The sequence below is a fragment of the Oncorhynchus nerka genome, linkage group LG14 (genome assembly GCF_034236695.1).
Source record: "Oncorhynchus nerka isolate Pitt River linkage group LG14, Oner_Uvic_2.0, whole genome shotgun sequence".
NCBI lineage: Eukaryota > Metazoa > Chordata > Actinopteri > Salmoniformes > Salmonidae > Oncorhynchus > Oncorhynchus nerka.
In genome coordinates this window covers 88482572-88496781 of record NC_088409.1, presented here as the reverse complement: position 1 = coordinate 88496781, position 14210 = coordinate 88482572, and the positions used below count along the sequence as shown (strand labels likewise).

At 42.2% G+C, this 14210-nt stretch overlaps 1 protein-coding gene across 1 annotated transcript; it reads right to left on the bottom strand.

Annotated features, from left to right (window-relative positions):
- Positions 1-362: 362 nt before the first annotated feature.
- Positions 363-13347, bottom strand: LOC115142004 (T-lymphocyte activation antigen CD80). The gene is made up of 8 exons (XM_029681467.2): positions 13138-13347; positions 11115-11146; positions 10603-10652; positions 9900-10202; positions 9302-9580; positions 9058-9189; positions 8565-8592; positions 363-7121 (listed from the first exon to the last, which is right to left on the bottom strand). The coding sequence occupies exons 1-8, from the start codon at positions 13144-13146 to the stop codon at positions 7103-7105; spliced, it is 852 nt and encodes a 283-aa protein (XP_029537327.1). The 5' UTR covers positions 13147-13347; the 3' UTR covers positions 363-7102.
- Between the last annotated feature and the right edge of the window lie 863 nt (positions 13348-14210).

The following is a 14210-nucleotide window of genomic DNA, read 5'->3' as shown; positions in this document are numbered from 1 at the left end:
TTGACTTCAGATTCTAGTAAGGTGAGGCCGACTGCTGCAGACTTTTCTAGTGCCCTCGCCAATTCGTTGCATCCCTCGGCCCTGTGGGAAGAAATATGTGTTTTTTTGCTAATTTTAACCGCACACTTGTTGCTTGTGTACATGGATTTTATAATGTTGTATGTTTTACCCCCAACACCACTTTACATCAATGTGTATAGCAAACCCTCATACCAAATCGAGTCAAAGGCGTTTTTGAAATCAATAAAGCATGAGAAGACTTTGCCTTTGTTTTGGTTTGTTTGGTTGTCAATTCTCTCTCTCTCTCTCTCTGTCTCTGTCTTTCTGTCTCTGTCAGTCCATCAATTCTAATTCAATTTCAATTCAATTTGAGGGCTTTATTGGCATAGAAAACATATGTTTAAATTGCCAAAGCAAGTGTAATGGATAATAAACAAAAGTGAAATAAACAATAAATAATTAACAGTAAACAAACTCACAAACGTTCCAAAAGAATAAAGACATTTCAAATGTCATATGTATACAGTATACAGCATTGTTACGATGCACAAATAGTTAAAGTAGAAAAGGGAAAACATGCATCTCTTTTACACACCCTCTCTTACACACTGTTATTACTAAATCACAGATTGTATCAGACTTTGTGAGTCAGGCAGGCAGCCACCACTGGCTTCTTTTATAGGCCGGACCCCTGGTGTCTGCTGTGTTCAGCCTGCTCTCTCTCTCTCTCTCTGTGTGTGTGTGTGTGTGAGAGTGAGAGTGAGAGAGAGAGAGGGGGGGGGGGATAGAGAGAGGGGGAGAGAGAGAGAGAAGAAGCGATTGAGCTCTACTCAAAGTGACAGCGAGCACAGTGGGTCTACACAACCACAACATGTGTGTTGATCAGAACAGCCTGTAAGTCATGAACAGTGTGTTTGAGTTCAGAGCTGCCCTCAGAGCTCTCAGCTCCTGTGAGTGTGAGAGACGTAAGCTACCTATATATGACTCATTGGTCCTGTGTGTGTGAGTGTGTTTGTGTGTAGGATTCTTAAAGTCCCAGTGGTAGCTAGATGAGTCCATGGTGTGCTGGTGTCCATGGTCCTAAAGTCCCAGTGGTAACTAGATGAGTCCATGGTGTGCTGGTGTCCATGGTCCTAAAGTCCCAGTGGTAACTAGATGAGTCCATGGTGTGCTGGTGTCCATGGTCCTAAAGTCCCAGTGGTAGCTAGGTGAGTCCATGGTCCTAAAGTCCCAGTGGTAACTAGATGAGTCCATGGTGTGCTGGTGTCCATGGTCCTAAAGTCCCAGTGGTAGCTAGATGAGTCCATGGTGTGCTGGTGTCCATGGTCCTAAAGTCCCAGTGGTAGCTAGATGAGTCCATGGTGTGCTGGTGTCCATGGTCCTAAAGTCCCAGTGGTAACTAGATGAGTCCATGGTGTGCTGGTGTCCATGGTCCTAAAGTCCCAGTGGTAGCTAGATGAGTCCATGGTGTGCTGGTGTCCATGGTCCTAAAGTCCCAGTGGTAGCTAGATGAGTCCGTGGTGTGCTGGTGTCCATGGTCCTAAAGTCCCAGTGGTAACTAGATGAGTCCATGGTGTGCTGGTGTCCATGGTCCTAAAGTCCCAGTGGTAGCTAGATGAGTCCATGGTGTGCTGGTGTCCATGGTCCTAAAGTCCCAGTGGTAGCTAGATGAGTCTATGGTGTGCTGGTGTCCATGGTCCTATGGGAGCTCTGTTTGATGTATTTATGTATTGATATATGACTGGCAGCTCAGAATGATTAGACTGCCTGCTGTCATTGTGTCAAAGTGATATCTAACCTTTAGCGTGTGTCTTTTCATGGCCACGCATAACGCATCAGTGTATGTGTGTGTGTGTGTGTATGTGTATGTGTGTGTGTATGTGTGTGTGTGTACCGTACATGTATACTTGTTATGACAGTAAATGTCTTAAGCAGTGTTATTAATAAACATGGACTCTTATTAACAACTCCTCAGGTTTCCAGCATCACACACAGCAGACATAGAATCTACACTCGTGACTGTAGCTCGGTCCCAAAGGGTTTGTCTGAGAATCTCTGATCGGAATGGAAGCCTCTCAGTGGTATTCCCATCTGAGTATTCATCACCACCCCCTCTGCTCAGCTGTGTGTATGCCCTCCTCCCACTTCTCAGTGGAAAGGTCAAAGGTTAGAAGCCAAAGTGGTGATAAATACTTCCAGGTCATCTCTTGCTCCAAGGGTCAGAGTTGTCCTATAGGAACCGTAACATACCTTCCTAAAATGGCTGAAACAATGAATCAGTTCAAACATTGTCAGTTCAGTTCGCCCAGCTCTTTCTCTCTCTCTCTCTCTCCATTAGCCTGTCTTTCCTCCTCTCTGTCTTCCACTCTCTCCTTAGTAACAGACATGCCACACACCCACGTATCATATGCTGGGTGTTGTTGTGATTGTGAAATGCATGGATCTATTTTTAGAGGAATAGAGAACCTTCCCTGGTGCTGATCAGATTTCAGCTCTGCTCTCCTGAATCGATCTCTTGTCCTACAGCACAGTGCTTTGGCTCTCTCAGCCCTAAACTCATTTAGTTGACATTCTGAAGTGGAATAATCTCATTAGGCTGTTGTTTGGTGTTGGCCACAGTAGACTGGAGCAGAGGTTGCCTCTCTGTAAAGGAACACAGACAGTAAGTTGTGCCAGCTCAGTGGTCTGTAGACGTGTGTAAAATGGAGCGATTATTCAAGGCCTCCACCATCATTATATCGGCTTCCTTCTGACTCCTCTGACTATTCCTGCGTGTGTGTGTGTCTGCAGAAACAGGCCAAACTGGTTAATTTACTAGTGTTTCTAGAATAATCTGGTGTGTGTCTACCAGGAGGATGAGTGGAGGCACTCTGTTTCTATTTCTTTTCTTTGGGCTAGACCAGGGAGGGAGGGAGATGAGGTAAAGAGAGAGGTAGTGGTAGAGTGAGAGAGAGAGAGAGAGAGAGAGAGAGAGAGAGAGAGAGAGGTAGTGGTAGAGTGAGAGAGAGAGAGAGAGAGGTAGCGGTAGAGTGAGAGAGAGAGTGAGAGGTAGAGAGAGAGAGAGAGAGAGAGAGAGAGAGAGGCTGTTACATTCCTGAAGTCTAAGCAGGCTGGAGTGATTCTACTGTTTAATGTAAACACAGGGGAGGGACCGACTGGCACAATGATTCATGTGAGAGATGGAGGAGGAGGGTAGAGATAGACAGGGATCGAGAGATACTAGGGTGGGAGAGGAGAGAGAGAGAGAGAGGGGGAGAGATAGACAGGGATCGAGAGATACTAGGGTAGGAGAGGAGGGGTTGGGAGGGAGGGAGAGAGAGAGAGATAGACAGGGATTGAGAGATACTAGGGTGAGAGAGGAGAGAGAGGGGGGGAGATAGACAGGGATCGAGAGATACTAGGGTAGGAGAGGAGGGGTTGGGAGAGAGAGAGAGATAGACAGGGATCGAGAGATACTAGGGTGGGAGAGGAGAGAGGGGGGGGGAGATAGACAGGTATCGAGAGATACTAGGGTGGGAGAGGAGGGGTTGGGAGGGAGAGAGAGAGAGCAAGCGAGAGAGAGAAAGGTAAAGAGATGTGTGGTTTCTCCCTACTGTGCGAGTTAGCTCTGGTCTGTAGGTTTGATTAAAAGGTAAGTGGTGCAAGACCACACCATTCTCTTGTCCCAATAAACACTGAAACTGTCTGCTGAATGGAGAGTATAATTTCTCTTTTCCTTTCCTCTCACATCTTCCCCTTATCTCTTCATTCCAGTCAGAGGCAGACAGACGAGCTGTTTGCAGTAGACACCAAGGTGGAAGAAATGGCATTGAACAACATTGGATCTACAGACTACCCTTTTTCAGCATGTATAAGACAGGTCACAAGTACTACTATAAGGCTCTTCAGTCTGTAGAGTGGGTGAGTATAAATCTGTGGTGAGGCTGACATCTGCTGATGAACACGGATACTGCAATTTGGTGTAATAATTACACCATACAATAACATGGATGGGCAACTTTGATGGGGGTGAGGGCCACACAAAAACTGAACTCATCATTCGGGGCCACACTGGCTCGTGGGTCTACATACCCACATCCATACCCACACATGCAGTCAGAGCCGGACCTAGCCTTTTGGGTGTCGAGTGATACATGTATTGGGAAAAGCTGCAGATTCAAAACCCAATTTTGAAATATAACCTTGTGTAGTCTACTATTCTAACTTTAAACAGTAAATTAAGCCCCCGACTGAGTTCCTAACAGAATTGATCCTACAAAAGGGCTGTGTGTTGTCAACAGCTCCACCACTTATTTATAGCAAAGTAGACCATTTTTAATAGCTATTAAAAAGTTGAAAGACATAATTTAACATTAATAACTTATATAAAAGAATAAAAATATGATATGCCCTCAAGATGACCTTACATGAGAACAACATATTTCATATAAATATTTAGCCTACATACAAAAAAATGTTGAAAATAATTCCAAAAAGAATCAAGACACATTGTTACACACGTTCAGCATTCGTCTTCTGCTCACAAACACTGAAAAACCAGCACCTGTACGTCCTTAAATCTGGAATGCGTAGAGGTAAAACTGCCTCGTCCGTTTGCGATATTACAACAAAGACGTTACTGCAAACAAAGAAAACCGTTTTTTTCCCCTCTGACATCATTTCACATGCGATAGAAGAGCAGCTCATCTGCCCCGTTTAAAAGAAAAACACGAAATAATGCGGCAGCCAATGGCGCCGTTTCACCGGATCTCAGCTTTAAAACCAGTTTAGACTGGCAGCAATACAGTTGAAGTCGGAAGTTTACATACACTTTAGCCAAATACATTTAAACTCAGTTTCACAATTACTGACATTTAATCCTAGTAATAATTCCCTGTTTTAGGTCAGTTAGGATCAACACTTTATTTTAAGAATGGGAAATGTCAAACTAATAGTAGAGAGAATTACTTATTTCAGCTTTTATTTCTTTCATCTCATTCCCAGTGGGTCAGAAGATTACATACACTCAATTAGTATTTGGTAGCATTGCCTTTAAATTGTTTAACTTGGGTCAAACGTTTCGGGTTTGTTGGGTGAATTTTGGCCCATTCCTCCTGACAGAGCTGGTGTAACTGAGTCAGGTTTGTAGGCCTCCTTGCTTGTACACGCTTTTTCAGTTCTGCCCACAAATGTTCTATAGGTGTGAGGTCAGGGCTTTGTGATGGCCACTCCAATACCTTGACTTTGTTGTCCTTAAGCCATTTTGCCACAACTTTGGAAGTATGCTCGGGGTCATTGTCCATTTGGAAGACCAATTTGCGACCAAGCTTTAACTTCCTGACTGATGTCTTGAGATGTTGCTTCAATATATCCACATAATGTTTCTCCCTCATGATGCCATCTATTTTGTGAAGTGCACCAGTCCCTCCTGCAGCAAAGCACCCCCATGACATGATGCTGCCATCCCCGTGCTTCACGGTTGGGATGGTGTTCTTCAGCTTGCAAGCATCCCCCTTTTTCCTCCAAACATAACGATGGTCATTATGGCCAAACAGTTTCATCAGACCAGAGGATATTTCTCAAAAAGTACAATCTTGTCCCCATGTGCAGTTGCAAACCGTAGTCTGTCTTTTTTATGGTGATTTTGGAGCAGTAGCCTCTTCCTTGCTGAGTGGCCTTTCAGGTTGTTTCGATATAGTACCCCTTTTACTGTGGGTAGATACTTTTGTACCTGTTTCCTCCAGCATCTTCACAAGGTCCTTTGCTGTTGTTCTGGGATTGATTTTCACTTTTCGCACCATAGTGCGTTCGTCTCTAGGAGATAGAACGCGTCTCCTTCCTGAGCGGTATGATGGCAGCAAGGTCCCATGGTGTTTATACTTGCATACTATTGTTTGTACAGATGAACGTGGTACCTTCAGGCATTTGGAAATTGCTCCCAAGGATGAACCAGACCTGTGGAGGTCTATTTTTCTGAGGTCTTGGTTGACTTCTTTTGATTTTCCCATGATGTCAAGCAAAGAGGTGCTGAGTTTGAAGGTAGGCCTTGAAATACATCCACAGGTACACTTCCAATTGACTCAAATGATGTCAATTAGCCTATCAGAAGTTTCTAAAGCCATGACATCATTTTCTGGAATTTTCCAAGCTGTTTAAAGGCACAGTCAACTTAGTGTAGGTAAACTTCTGACCCACTGGAATTATGATGCAGTGAATTATAAGTGAAATAATCTATCTGTAAACAATTGTTGGAAAAATGACTTGTGTCATGCACAAAGTAGATGTCCTAACCGACTTGCCAAAAGTATAGTTTGTTAATTAACAAGAAATTTGTGGAGTAGTTGAAAAATTAGATTTAATGACTCCAACCTAAGTGTATGTACACTTCTAACTTCAACTGTATGTGGGGTGGACACGGACCTACTGGGAGATGCTGGTATAGGATCTGAGGTAAGATCTATTACGGACAGACACATTCACTTCCAGTATCCACTTCCAGTATCCACTTCCAGTATCCACTTCCAGTATTCACTTCCAGTATCCACTTCCAGTATTCACTTCCAGTATCCACTTCCAGTATTCACTTCCAGTATTCACTTCCAGTATTCACTTCCAGTATCCACTTCCAGTATCCACTTCCAGTATTCACTTCCAGTATTCATCAGTTGAATACAGTCCATCCCTGATAAGTGCTCACTGGATAAGTGTACACTTCTCTAAAGTGCAGTGCATGTCTCTAGTCCTAATACAAACGCAGTACAAATACTAGATATGTTCCCTTGGATACTACATACCCTGGTTTAGTGCACACATTGAGGACAGTCATTGCACTTCTAGTTTTCATTGGTTCTTCTGTGGAACTCAGTCATTTGAACATACTAGTTAAATATTTATACAATTGTCAGTCTCCTCAACACCGTGAAAACACCCCTGAACTGCAGCGTGTAGAGGAAAGCTAACATGGTTTCCAACAGCAACAAGTCCAGGCAATGGTTAGGTCACCTCAGCAACCCCGTTATCATGTCCCATTAGAAGGCAGTATCCAATGAGTTCAGATTTATAATTATCAAATGATAGAACCTTTCACATTCTGCCTTCCAAATGTTCAAGTTTCTGGGTTCCTTCAGGTCAGCTGTACATTTCTGGAAAGCAGAGAAGAAGAAAGAGAGGAAAGGAAGAAAGAGAGGAGGAGAAGAAAGAGAGGAGAAGAAGAAAGAGAGGAGAGGAAGAAGGAGAGGAGAAGAAGAAAGAGAGGAGAAGAAGAAAGAGAGGAGAAGAAGAAAGAGAGGAGAAGAAGAAAGAGAGGAGAAGAAGAAAGAGAGGAGAAGAAGAAGGAGAGGAGAGGAAGAAGGAGAGGAGAGAAAGAAAGAAAGAAAGAAAGAGAGAGAGAAGAAGAAAGAGAGGAGAGAAAGAAAGAGAGGAGAAGAAGAAGGAGAGGAGAGAAAGAAAGAGAGGAGAAGAAGAAAGAGAGGAGAGAAAGAAAGAGAGGAGAGAAAGAAAGAGAGGAGAAGAAGAAAGAGAGAAGAAGAAGGAGAGGAGAGAAAGAAAGAGAGGAGAGAAAGAAAGAGAGGAGAAGAAGAAAGAGAGGAGAAGAAGAAAGAGAGGAGAAGAAGAAAGAGAGGAGAGAAAGAAAGAGAGGAGAAGAAGAAGGAGAGGAGAGAAAGAAAGAGAGGAGAAGAAGAAAGAGAGGAGAGAAAGAAAGAGAGGAGAGAAAGAAAGAGAGGAGAAGAAGAAAGAGAGAAGAAGAATGAGAGGAGAGAAAGAAAGAGAGGAGAGAAAGAAAGAGAGGAGAAGAAGAAAGAGAGGAGAAGAAGAAAGAGAGGAGAGAAAGAAAGAGAGGAGAAGAAGAAAGAGAGGAGAAGAAGAAAGAGAGGAGAAGAAGAAGGAGAGGAGAGGAAGAAGGAGAGGAGAAGAAGAAGGAGAGGAGAAGAAGAAGGAGAGGAGAGAAAGAAAGAAAGAAAGAGAGGAGAAGAAGAAAGAGAGGAGAGAAAGAGAGGAGAGAAAGAAAGAAAGAGAGGAGAAGAAGAAAGAGAGAAGAAGAAGGAGAGGAGAGAAAGAAAGAGAGGAGAAGAAGGAGAGGAGAGAAAGAAAGAGAGGAGAAGGAGAGGAGAGAAAGAAAGAGAGGAGAAGAAGAAAGAGAGGAGAAGAAGAAAGAGAGGAGAAGAATTAAACAAAACTACACCATTTTTACTACTTGGCCAGGTCAGTTGCACAGGTTATCTAAACCAATGTCAAGCTTTTGATCTTATCCCACTGGGCACAGACTTCAGTTCAACGTCTAGTTCTGCTTTACATTTGGTCGAGTAGTCAACTAATGTGAATTCAAAGTCAATTCAAAGTGAATTCACAAGAAAATTCACCATGACATGGGATTCAGGTTCAAAGTTGGATGAAAAAAATACAAAATGCCCTTACGTTGATTACTTTTTGCAAATCCAATTAGTTTTCCATGTTGACTCAACGTCATCACATGGATTTTGGGGGGGGTTGACACGACGTGGAAACAACGTTAACTGAACCAGTTTTTTCCCAGTGGGATTTATTTATCCTGCGAGTTTGAGTGAAACAGTGAAACAGATACTCACTCCTCTGAACTTGCTGCTCCCTTTCCTCCTGGAGAAACAGAAAGATATAGACGGGTTGGTTGTTTAGCAACTATGCACCAAAACAGACAGGGTTGGCATAGACTGTTGACAACATGTAAACTATATTTCGTCTCTAAATATTTATTGAAAAAGAAATACATTTTCACATTGAACACTTGTCTCTCAATACATAGTTACAGTTGTTGGTTAGCTATCTCAAAACAAGACGTGGTATCAACAATAACATACAACGAGCTGAAACGAGCCACCTACGAGTCCCCACATGACAGCTTCTTGTCATTCTTGCTAGCTTTCGGACCTTTCAGAATTATAGCAATACACACCTTCCATGCCACATGGATGCTCTTAACGTTGTCCGCCAACCCATCTATATGTTTTATGAATTTATTGACATTTATATTTTATCCTGCCGGTCCCATTTCCAAGGAACAATACAGTCTGTCTCCTCTATCACAAGTAATGTCATCCTTACCTTGATTATCTCTGGCTGTCTGAGCCTTCTTTTTCTTGCTGCTAGATACCAGAACCAGGAAACACAGCAGAACAGCAGCCATCACAGAGACAGCAGAGATCACAGAGACAACAGAGATATCAGGATGCCTGCCTATAGTAGATAAATACAATATATGTAAGGTTTCAAATTCATTTATTTGACAGAAATGTACAATGTTATACATTTAATGACAGTGATAGAGACACAGTATCTCAGTCCTCACAGACAATGTGTTCCTGTGAGAGGGCGCCCCCTACAGCACAGCTGAGGTTCAGCCGGGGTCCAGAGGAGCAGTTGATGGATATGGAACTGAAGACAGAGAACAGCATAGACCCCGGGTCTGACCCCCCACTGCTGTTCACTACTCCCCAGTGGCTCTGGTTCAGAGGAGGGTTCAGGCTCCACTCAACATCCCTACGAGGGTAACCGTTGTCAGAGGAGCATGTCACCAAGCAGTTGCCGTTGTCACAGGCCACTGTTACATTGGGGGTGCTGTAGTTGGCTGTAGAGGGGGAGAGATGGAAAGGGAGGAGAGCGGAGCGAGACAAGGAAAGGATTTGATCTTTTCTTGGTTTTACTTCCTCTTAACTGAAAACACAAAACAAGGGCAAAACAACACAAGCCGGTCTGAGTGAGACAATTATAGCTTTCGTTTTGTCTTCTCTTTTTAGTGAATGTATCTATGGTTTGAGCTATTACAAGCACACATCTAACAGAATCAGCTTTTTCAGAAAGCTATGTTCCACAAGTGGGAGAATAAAACAGTGAACAATGAATTAAACACAAACATGGTAAGAGAGTTTGAACTGAGGTAATGTTACCTGTCACACTGAGTTGTATGTTCTTCTGGTTGTTCGTGGTTGGGTATCCGATGTGGCATTCGTACAGCCCCTCATCTGACAGCCGTATATTCCACAGCCTCATTGTTCCCTGTGTGTGGTCTACTTGAGTACGGTTTGCATACTCCGGGTGAGGGGATGGTAAGTCCCTCGTCTTATGGTAGCCATTAATGAACTTGTTTGGGTCAGGTCTCTGTACATACAGGTGGTTTGGGAGTCTCTGGATGTCAGAGGTACAGGGGAGGGTCACAGCCCCACCCACCTCTCCTATCACCATGGTGACATCTGATAGAGAGGGTGAACGAGGTTAGAGGTCGGGGAGGGTAGACATTAGGTAGTTCCTTTTTCCCCCCCTCCCTTATCTATCTGACACGTTTGCCCTTTTCTCTCGTCTGAAAGTGTCTGGGACATTCCCTTCTACTGAATAGATACCATTATGGTTCAGATGTTATTGCAAATCCAATCTTACAGGGAAATCGTACACAGACACACACACATGCAGGTACACACACACACACACACACACACACACACACACACACACACACACACACACACACACACACACACACACACACACACACACACACACACACACACACACACACACACACCCAAGTATCTCCATCAGTAAAGATCTGATCAGATAAAGTGTCAGATTCTTGTCAGTTGATTCAATTCTTACCTTTACTTTGAATGAACTGAACCGATACCAGGAATAAGATGACACACCTTCTGTAAACCATAGCAACATTACAATCAGCTGAGTACTGTTAGGTGAGGTCACTGGCATGGTTACGGGAAGCATTCTTATTTCCTAATAACCTGTTTCCAGAAACACACTCCTAAATGTTATTAATATGATCCTTTAATTGCAGGCACACATTCCTCCAGCTTTCAGGAATGTACTGTATACCAAGGGAACACAGAGAAAACTGAAATTCCACTGGAGACCCACAGCGACATTCTCTCTATCAGATACTGTCACCACACACTCATGTAAACAAGCTGTGAAGAGATCTGACTCTAGATAGTGTGAAATAACACTCTACAAATGAAATATTATTCTTATTAAAAAACATATCATTGTATCAAAATGAACCAATAGAGTTGCATGTAAACGAAGTATGCCAACAGCTGCAAATAATCAAGCCACAGTCCCGCCATAATCATGGTCACACAGTGAGTACTACTTACCGAAGCAGCCGACGCGCACACATCCCGTAGTCCTGCAGAAAACACACACACACATTAGTTCAAACAGCAGCACTCACAACCAATGATCAGGTTTCATATGATCAGATTCATATCATATACACTCAGAAATGACACGGGAGTTTGCTTATTAATCCTCAGCTAATATGGTGAGATACAAAAAGTAATTAAGAAATATATTAATTCTATATTTATTATAATAACCAGGTTAAGGAAATTAATGAGCATTGAGAGAAATTCTGTCTCCATGGTTACTCTGTTCCCTAATAGTCAGTCAAGAAAACCCTAAGGGAAATCCCTATACAAGGGAGTTACTTCAGGAAATTATTTGCTACTGTGTGTGGTAGGCCTAAACACAGGGCCCAGTTTTTCAAAAGTTATCTATTCGTATTTCAGCTATAGGATAGGATTAAATGCATAGAAATATAATGAATAGAACGGTCCCCATTCAAGTCAATGATTTGTCTATTCATTCTATTTCTATGCATTTAATCCTAACCGATAGGCGAAGTCCAGATATATAACTTTTTAAAAACTGGGTCCAGGTGATGAGTTCGCTATCTAGACAATCGTGCGGTGCTGTACTAGTGCCTCGTGAGATATGTGTGGTTATGGTTATTGGTTCATCTCAGGGATTGGTAGTTAAGGATAGGAGTTCAGAGTTGATTTAACGTTAATCTGAAGAGAATCAAACAACAATTCTGTTCTTCAATCGTGTGTCTTTTACACATCGTCTTGCAAGGACTTTGTTATGCGTTAAATACTTGAGTGTAAAGATATAAAAGCGATTGCATCAGTAGAATGTGACAGACCAGAGGATTGTGCGGGGGCAGACGAAGGGAACTGGCTTGGTTGTCAGATACGTTTCTAATTAATAAGCCAGGGGGAATCCCCAGAAATATACATCTCCGTTGTTATGGTATCAGCTTGTAGGATGAGTTTCATGAACACAGGTTACAGTATCAACAGTACAGAAGAACTGTACATTGTTGCAGTATTTTAAATATATTGCTATAATGCACACACATGAAAACAATCACACATAAACACAACATAAGCATGCACGTGTGCATTCGTGTGCATTCCTATGCATTCGTGTATGCCTTCATGGTCAACTGAGCATGTGGCAAACAGTAGTTTCACACTGATCCTAATCCTGACACAGATGCTTTTGTTATGTTGCAGCGAGAGTGAGTGGAAATAGGTTGGTACTAGAAATATGCTGAGTGAGAAGTTTATGTTCATGTTTACTGTGTTACTCAGATAGCAGTCAATAAAAACTGAAATCCATTATGAAATGTTGTAGTTTTATCAAAACACAACATATCAAAACTTCAGAGTTAATCTGACCATAAGTAGGTGAAATCCACTGTGTGAAAATGTTTAACTTTATCCATGTGATTGACAATGTATGCAAATAAGTTAATTTCTAAAATATATAATTCACTGTCCATGCAACCCGATTTACATATTAAACCACTTCGACAGAGATGATGATAAACGTTTATTTAAAATATGTAATATGACACTACGGAGGTTTTACACAGGCAGCCCAATTTTGCCAATAATTTGTCTTTTGACCAATCATATCAGATCTTTTGCCAATAATTCATCTTTTGACCAATCAGAATATATCAGAATTGAGCTGCCTGTGTAAATGCAGCCAATGTCCTGTCAGTTTTTATGGCTCCATAATCTGTTGGATACATGTCTCCAGATACTACAGTCAACCCTAAGAGTAGGAGTCACATCTCTACAGCGATTGTTTTGGTTGATAACCTGAAACACCAACAACCTCCATTCATTCAAGATATATGATATAGTAGGTAAAACTGAATACCATAATATTACATTATTTAATCAAACTGCTTCACCTTAACCTGCACCGTATTACCTAAGTAAATCTACGACAACAATAGCACATCCACTACAAGCCAGTCTGGAAGAGCTGTACATATTTGTAACAGTTATAAAGCCTATGAGGGGGAAATAAAGACATTCTTACCACAGTCATGCTTTGCCTTTCTTAACAGCCGTAATCGAGTGTGGAGTCGGAGAAGTTGGCGTGTGATGTGTTCTCAGCACAGACAACCAGCCCCTCTTCCTTCAGCATTCTGGGGGTGTGGCTTCAGCCAGGGAAAGTCCTTTTTGCTTTTCTAGTTTACTAATGTTGTCATTGTAGCATACAGTAGCTTATCAGAATTTGGTCCCTTCTTACAACAGGGTGTGTTTGTATTGTGTGAGTGGTGAGGGGGTGGGGTTAAGTTAAGACTCTCACTTCCCTATATACACTACTGTTCAAAAGTTTTACAACACCTACTCATTCAAGGGTTTTTCTTTATTTTTTACTATTTTCTACATTGTAGAATAATAGTGAAGACATCAAAACTATGAAATAACACATATGGAATCATGTAGTAACCAAAAAAGTGTTTAACGAATCAAAATATATTTTATAGTAGCCATCCTTTGCCTTGATGACAGCTTTGCACACGCTTGGCATTCTCTCAAACAGCTTCATGAGGTAGTCACCTGGAATGCATTTCAATTAACAGGTGTGCCTTGTTCAAAGTTAATTTATTTCCTTCTTAATGTGTTTATTTATTTAACCTTTATTTAACTATGCAAGTCGGTTAAGAACAAATTCTTATTTACAATGACGGCCTACCCCGGCCAAACACGGATGATGCTGGGCCAATAGTGCTGTACCGGTACCTCCTGTATATAGCCTCCTCACATTTACTCTGCACCGGTACCTCCTGTATATAGCCTCCTCACATTTACTCTGCACCGGTACCACTTGTATATAGCCTCCTTACATTTACTCTGTACTGGTACCTCCTGTATATAACCTCCTCACATTTACTCTGTACCGGTACCTCCTGTATATAGCCTCCTCACATTTACTCTGTACTGGTACCTCCTGTATATAACCTCCTCACATTTACTCTGTACTGGTACTTCCTGTATATAGCCTCCTCACATTTACTCTGTACTGGTACTTCCTGTATATAGCCTCCTCACATTTACTCTGTACCGGTACATCCTGTATATAACCTCCTCACATTTACTCTGTAC

Excerpts from the sequence above, each read along its gene's own strand:
- LOC115142004 (XM_029681467.2), bottom strand. Across the intron at positions 10,653-11,114 it reads TGTGCGCGTCGGCTGCTTCG|AAGGTGTGTCATCTTATTCC; the intron begins GTAAGTAGTACT and ends TATGGTTTACAG. Across the intron at positions 10,203-10,602 it reads TCAGTTCATTCAAAGTAAAG|ATGTCACCATGGTGATAGGA; the intron begins GTAAGAATTGAA and ends CCTCTCTATCAG.